Source organism: Austrofundulus limnaeus, unplaced genomic scaffold (genome assembly GCF_001266775.1).
Source record: "Austrofundulus limnaeus strain Quisiro unplaced genomic scaffold, Austrofundulus_limnaeus-1.0 Scaffold1033, whole genome shotgun sequence".
Classification (NCBI taxonomy): domain Eukaryota; kingdom Metazoa; phylum Chordata; class Actinopteri; order Cyprinodontiformes; family Rivulidae; genus Austrofundulus; species Austrofundulus limnaeus.
In genome coordinates this window covers 33,889-41,489 of record NW_013953435.1, presented here as the reverse complement: position 1 = coordinate 41,489, position 7,601 = coordinate 33,889, and the positions used below count along the sequence as shown (strand labels likewise).

At 40.8% G+C, this 7,601-nt stretch overlaps 1 protein-coding gene across 1 annotated transcript in view; it reads right to left on the bottom strand.

The window, feature by feature from the left end:
* LOC106533831 (GDNF family receptor alpha-1) overlaps positions 1 to 7,601 on the bottom strand; it is a gene marked incomplete at its 5' end in the record, with an annotated part of 51,579 nt that overhangs the window by 29,036 nt on the left and 14,942 nt on the right. Inside the window, 2 exon segments of the mRNA XM_014030270.1 lie at positions 3,646 to 3,780; positions 4,552 to 4,661. Of these exon segments, the coding sequence (XP_013885724.1) occupies positions 3,646 to 3,780; positions 4,552 to 4,661 (245 nt within the window).

Here is a 7,601-nt window from a genome sequence, read left to right as displayed (position 1 = left end):
TGTTTGTGGTTGTAATGTGACAAAATATGGAAAAGTTCAAGGGGTATGAATACTTTTGCAAACCACTGTATATGGTGACAGCATCAGCACTAATGCGAAAGCTAACAGGCTAAGTTAAGTTAATAGCTAATTTAGATTGTTTGGTGAGCAATTGGACCAGATTTTGTGTTTTAGAGTTATTAGCACTGCAGGGAAGGCAATAATTTATCACTGCATCAGTTAAAATAGCATAGACAGTTCCAAAGTGCATTGATATCACCAAACTCAGCACCTTGCTTGGTCATTGCTGCAGGCTGTAGTTTACTTGTCTTTCAGCTGAGTTTACTGGATCATTGACCAGATACATCACAAACTGACAGATGAACATTAAGAACAAAAAGTTGAATAAAGTTCCACAGCAACAGAGACACAGCGAGACAGCGAGTGAGTAATAACATTTCAGAGATTTGTGATATTTAGTGTGTTTGGATTTTATAGTTAGGGTGTAGTTTAGTGTGTTTACTTTAATAAGTCTTAGTCTGTTTAAGTCAAAATAAAGCAACTTTTTTTAATGTGAAGCTGCTGCTTCTATTTGCGATGGGAACGCAGACACAGATATGGGCAGAGTCAAAGAGTCAGAACCTCTCAGACAAGAGAAGCTCAAAGGTAGAAATGAAAGAAAATAAACTGAATCTGAGTCAGAGTGAGGACTTGGACAATTATTTGTTTTAGAAAAGGAAAGAGAAGAAGAGCGCACCGGGTGCCACTTGGAAGTGTGCGCAGGGTGAGACAACAGAAAGCACCAGCTCTGAGCTCTGGAGAACTGAGGATGGTGTTTATGTTTCCACAGAGGATAACATGTTCAGCTGTGGAGAACACCAGGGGTCCAGTTAGACACACTTTCACCTCAGAGTCCAAAATATCTTTTTTATTATTTTTTGCCACTGACAGAGTCAGGACAATCTGCAGCAATACCAACAAGAATACAGCAAAAAATAAATGATGAGGGGAAAATATACAAAAAGACTGGCACAGATCTATATCATACTATTTCTAGCAGACTAACAATTTTGGATAGTCACATATAAGTTTGACACTAAGATCATCTTATGTTGAGAAATGATGACATTATAGCTTGATTTGGTCAAACCTTAAAGGGGACCTGATATGCAAAATTCACTCTTTGACGGGTTATTTTTTACTCAACTTTGGGTATGTACTTCGTAAAAAACAGTCCTAGGGCCAGAAAATGCACCCAGGGGTATATTTACTCTATGTAAATGTATTTTTCATGTATATTAATGTCAAGTTTTCAAATCCCACGGCTTGTGATGTCACAGGCCGCACTCTAGCCCACCCCAACCTGGGCCCAGCTCATTTCCTCGTAACCCAAGCAGAGACTCCACCCACTTCTTCACAGGATGGTTCTGCTGCTTCACAGTCATGAAGGACAGAGATGTGTGGATTAATTTTATTTTTATTTAATTTTGTTTTTATTTTGATGGCAATGTTCTAGCAATATTACAGCATACATTAAACAACCATCTTCCAACCTCTTCTGCTGCTAGAAAAAAGTTTTGAACTTTATCCGCTCTCCTTTCCTCCTGCTTCGCAGCAGGTGCTCATGTCCACAGCTGACAGAACACCCCCTACCCCCGTGGGTGAAAGTTATACTGAGTTTTTGCAAAACTTATGGATTTTTGAGGCTTTTTATACAGGTACACGTCCGAAGAGGTTGGCATGTATGTTGAAGAAAGTTTGTGTAAATAAACTCACCATGAACTACTTTGGAAAAATCTACTTTCAATTGAAAAGAAACTGAAAGTAAACTTCTGGCGGGGGCGGAGTTAACATAAACAAAAGGTTGGGAGGGGGTTTCCATAGCAACTTATGCAAAGCAGCAGGTTCTGAATAGAGCTGAAGAACTGGCAGATCTGACATGGTGAAATTTCATTATCTGAAATTAAATTTGTGAATTAAATGAAATGAACATGTTTTGTAGAGCCCACAGATGGATCCTAACTTGTTCTAGGACCCCCATATTAGGTCTCCTTTAACAATAATATTATGCACAATTTCATGCACTATGGCAAGAGTTCAGGCTTAGAGTTTATTTTGTGAATGACTGATCTACTACTACTACAACAAATTTTAACTCAATATCAATAAAACTGACTTGTCATTTTCTGTTCACTAAAATTGATTAGATATTACAGCCATCTTGATATGAAGTGACTCCAAAAGTTAAGCAGAAATGTGTAGTCAGTGAATTCTGAACGTTCCTTTAAAATCTGTTAAGTAATTCGTAAGATACTGTGTGTACAAACAGGGTTGACTCCAACAATAGCACTTGGAGTTTGTATTCTGAATGACTCACAGCTGCTACTACTACACCAAGTATAAGCACACTGCTCATAAACTGACTGAATCATTTTTGCATTTGCTACAGATAGTTGGTTGTGGCAAAACATACAATTATAAATGTACATTCAATAATTAGCTACTTTCTAAAAACTAGAAAATAAACATCTCCCAACCCACTCTGCCACTAGAAATAAGTTCTCCACTTCTCCCTGTCCTCCTTCTCTGCTCTTCTGTTATCGCCACGGTTGACAGTCCACTTGGAATTTTTGTGAAAATTACAGATTTTTGAGGGTCATGATAGTGTAAACACCTGAAGGGTTTGACATTTACACAAGTGCAAAACCATTATTGTTTGCCTTCACCTTTTGGCATTGGGCAATACAAAGAGTCAAACAGCTGGCATGGGACCTGAGCAATGCATCCTTCTTCACTTAATTATAAACTCTATGAGAACATAATTCTTTTTGAGAATCACCATGTTGAAGCAAAAACCCTATTTTCTGTCTGTCAAACTGTATATCATAGGTATTTCTCATAGATTAAACTAAAGAAATGAGATCAATATAGTATCTGTTTCAGACTGCTTTTGCATCAAAACAGCACTGAATCCTGCTTGAATAATTTGTAAATCAGGGTTAAGCATCTGACAGACAAAAAAGCTACATTCCTTTAAAAATGGTCAGGCAGAAGAACGGGACAGAAAATCAGTGAAAAGTCAGCCAAAGCCCAAAGGAAATTTGTTTAGATTAAAATTTCCAATGAAATTTAAATGTTGTGATTATCAGAAAGGGTCACAGTGCACCAGAGTGATACCTTTGAAGTCAGAATTTCAACTAATGTTATGTGAAAGTGCTCATCCATGAAGATAATGTACATTAAATTCAAGAGTGTTTAAAGATTATGTTTATGATGTATAGAGACAAAGATTACAAAGAACATTCAAAGCATGAGTTTATGTAAAAAGCTTTAAAAGGGGTTGTATGAAAACAACAGATTTTGCCAAATATATTGAGAGGGAGTTCTGCTGCAGCTTTAAAGCACATACACTAAACCTCAGAAATACAACATACATTCTGGTGTAGTTTGACTGGTTTCTCTATAATGCTGTGGGATAACAATGAAAGCATGGCAATTGGATATATTTGGTTTGGAGGAGAGACAGACAATAAAAGAAGATGAGTCCCAAGGAGGACAAAACTGACAGAGAAGAGTGGATGAAAACAGGCACATAAGACTGAGCCGCACTGAAATCAGGGAGAAGAAAGTAGAAAAGAGGACAGAGAAGCAGAGAGGAAAACTTACGGAGGCAGATGTTCTCTGTAAAAAACTCTGTGAACTTGTCACACTCGTCTTTGTTGTTGCCACAGTTACTGCAGTCACAGTAAGGGGAGACACTGATTTTGGGTGAGCGCAGGTAGTTTGGAGTCATTACAGTACCTGTGAATACAAATGATAGGCAAATATAATGATATAATAAATGATTCATTCATGTGTGGGAAATGTGATCATAAAGCAAGGCTGTACTGCAATCTGTTGGAGCATATTGTGCCACTTATTGTCAACAAAAAATATCTTAAACTCTCTAAAAATCACCCTCATCATGTATTAAATGATAAATGCATTAAAAAAAAGGGTAATCACTGGCACATTTTTCTCTGTTCATGTTGTGAAGTAGCACAGTGAGGCAACAGAATGCAGAGAAGGTGGAGTAAAAAAATTAATTCTCTCTCTCTGTGTGTGTGTGTGTGTGTGTGTGTGTGTGTGTGTGTGTGTGTGTGTGTGTGTGTGTGTGTGTGTGTGTGTGTGTGTGTGTGTGTGTGTGTGTGTGTGTGTGTGTGTGTGAGGAAAAGCAAATTGCTTCAGTCAGTGATTTCTCACTCTCCCAATGGACTTTTCCCTTGAGTTGGCTGCTCTCCAAAATTGGTCTTTTTTGTTTTGCAGTAGGCAGAATAAATTGGTGCTGTGTGGACAGTTAGTGTTTGATTGGTCTGTTTGGTGACTTGTGAGGACCAAGAGAAACACAAGGATAGATTAGATTGCTCTCACTTGTTTTTCATGTCAAAGTTTCAACTTAGAGACTTTGAAAGGCACAAATGAATTGGGCACATTGTTGTTTCAAACAAACCTTGACTCATAAATAATCCACCCAATTCATTATCAAATGAACATGTAAACGTAAACATGTCAACATTTTACATGTAGACTTACCAATCAGACCCGAGTATGAGAGAAGACAGTCGGCATAGTTCTCCTTCAGGCATCCTGACAGTGAACGAGGATCTGGCATGCAGTTAACGAAGAAGTCAGCCAGTCGGGACCTAGAACACACACATGCATGGAAAAAAAGCCGTACATGAAATACATGAGATAATCACATGGTCAATGTGACTGTACATGGGAGAGGAGTGAGATTATTCTGTGTATAAATTTAACTGCATCTCATGCAGTTTAAAGCTTGTAACTAGGTAGTACGTACTGTGCGTAGCTTGAGACTATCTCTTGAGTAATTTTTTTATTGTAATTTCACTTTTTATTTATATTTTCCCTTTTATTTTGATCAAAAATGTGGACAGAATAAATTAAGAAATGTTTTGTGTCAAAACATTCTGTATGTACATCTGTGGGGGTGGGTGCACATACGTTCTAGCTTAGCTTAGCTTGCTTTTATTTTTCCAAAATGTGTCACAAAATGAAGACTTTGAAATAGTTAAATCTTGTTGAAAATTTTATAAAACTAGAAGCACTCAGAGAGTGCAAACATCTGCCAAGACCAATTTCCTCCATCGTGTAATAGAGTAAATTTGCAAAAGCGGAGATAGAAATACATTTGCCGAATAAGTTCTGACGTAGCGAACATTTAAGCAGGCAGTATGCACGGGATTTCTTCCCTGTGGAGTCCAATGAGAAAAAGCAAAAGTCAGACTCGTCACCCGACATTATTCATGGTCAAACTGGTCTCGGATTAAGCTCCTAAGTCAGGGCTATTCAACTAAACTGCTCCAGGGGCCACAGTTACTGCAGGTCAACAGCTTAGAGGCTGGACATCCAGTAATTTAAGTTATTATGTAAATAAAGCAAGTATTACAAAGATCTGTTACCTTAATAGTTTATTTTGCTTCATTTAATCATGATTACAACATTCAGAACCCTATAAAAGTAGTGATGAATAAACAATATCAAAAACAAAAAGAACACATTATACCCCCTATTTGACACAAATATTATTTTGACATCTCTGACTTGCCAAATTTTTAAAGCATCTTTGTTTTCACTTTGGTAGTTTTATCTTCAACTGCTTTTCATTTTAACTGTCTTAAGTGTGCATAGAAATGTTATTTTCCCAGCTTGTAGCCAAGATTCTGAGGGTCCTGTAGATACCAAACGTGTGTGTCTAACTAAAAGAACTTAAAGCAATGAAAGTAGAAAACTGGTGGTTTGAGCTTAAGAGATGAATTAACCAATTCATCAGCCCGCGGGCCGCCAGTTCAATAGCCCTGTCCTAAGTTTTCATCAGTCACATTCCACTGTGTAAAACATCTGTTTTATCCCATTTTTTGACTTGTAATGGTTTGACTCTCTTTATGAAGTGCTTGCTGGTACAGTCGGCTCATGAAGGGTTTATTTTTTTTTGTTTTTTTGTTTTTTGAAGTGAGAAGCAAAACACTGCGTGTGAGCGCTTTCAGCAATTAAAACATTACCTCCTCCCCCTTGGTGCACACATTCACACACTGTCTGGTCTAAGAAGTAACCTACTAGCTTCCAAAATTCCGAAATGAATCTGTTCTCCTCCCGTGTCCAAATTTTGAGGGCCGGCCAGAAGCTCTCGGCAAGCCTAGTACCGATAAACTGTTTTGATTGGTTGTTTGGGAAATGTGGTGTGAGGTGCAGGCAGGATAAACCCAGGGCGCAGGCAGAAATCCAAAGTTTAACAAAAGATTTATTAATAAAATAAAAAGGCTGGCAGGGCAGCTCAAAAACTCTCAGGAGAACAGGAACACAGAGAACACCACACTGGCTGTGTAAACAGCACAATGAACAGACACAGACTGTGAGGACCAAATACCACATTTAAAGGGAAACTAACGAGGACAAATGAGAAACAGTTGGAGAAAACACAAKAGGGAAAACAGGTGAGCGTGGGCGGGGCTTCAGGGCAAAGAAACACAGGGGAACACTGAAACACAAAAACTTAGGAAATAAACACAGATTATGACAGGACCTCCCCCTTAACGACGGCTCCTGATGTCAAAAAAGGAGAGGCATGAGACTGGGAACACACGACAGGACAGACTCCAAGACAAAAGACGCAAGGTTCAGGAGGACGGCCCGAAGACCATCCAACTCGGGGCAGAGGATCTGGAGGGTGGCCCAGAGAACACCCCGGGTCCAAGGGAGTCGCGGGAGCAGAGAAGGAGCCAAGGGAGGAGGCGGGAGCAGAAGTGAAGCCAAGGGAGGAAGAGGGAGGCGATGAGAAGCTGGCCGAGGTTGATGGAGCAGGAGCCTTGGCGATGGCGAACACAGGCGACAGAGGTGATGAAGAGGCGACGACTGATGACCCAGGTGAAGAGGAGGCGACGGGTATTGACCCAGGCGAAGAGGAGGCGATGGGTGACGACCCAGGCGAAGAGGTGGCGATGGCGGTCAACTCTCGAACCACCAGGACCGCCGAGACCTCCGACTCAGGGACCACCGAGACCTCCGACTTCGGAACCACAGAGGCCACCAACTGTGGAACCGCCGACCGTGGGACCACCGACTCAGGAACCTCCGGGACCTCCAACTCCGGGACTACTGGGACCACCAGCTGTGGAACCACCGACCGTGGAACCACTAAAACCACCAACTCAGGAATTTCTGGGACCTCCAACTCTGGGACCACTGGGACCACCGGCTGGGGAACCACCGACTCAGGAACAAGTGGGGTGGGAGGGTGGATATCAATGCCCTCAGCCTGGACCCTCGCCGAAGACCCCGAGCGGAAGGTGAAAGGCTGGACCCCAGACGACTCAAAACGGAAGGTGGTAGGCTCAACCATTCCCCAGTGGAAAGTGGAGGAGGACAGCCCAGAAAAAGAAAAATTGCCTGCAGGCTGGGTGCTTTGTGGTCTGTTCATTCTGTGAGGTGCAGGCAAGATAAAACCAGGGTGCAGGCAAAAATCCAAAATTTAACAAAAGATTTATTAATAAAATAAAAAGGCTGGCAGGGCAGCTCAAAAACTCTCAGGAGAACAGGAACACAGAGAACACCACACTGGCTGT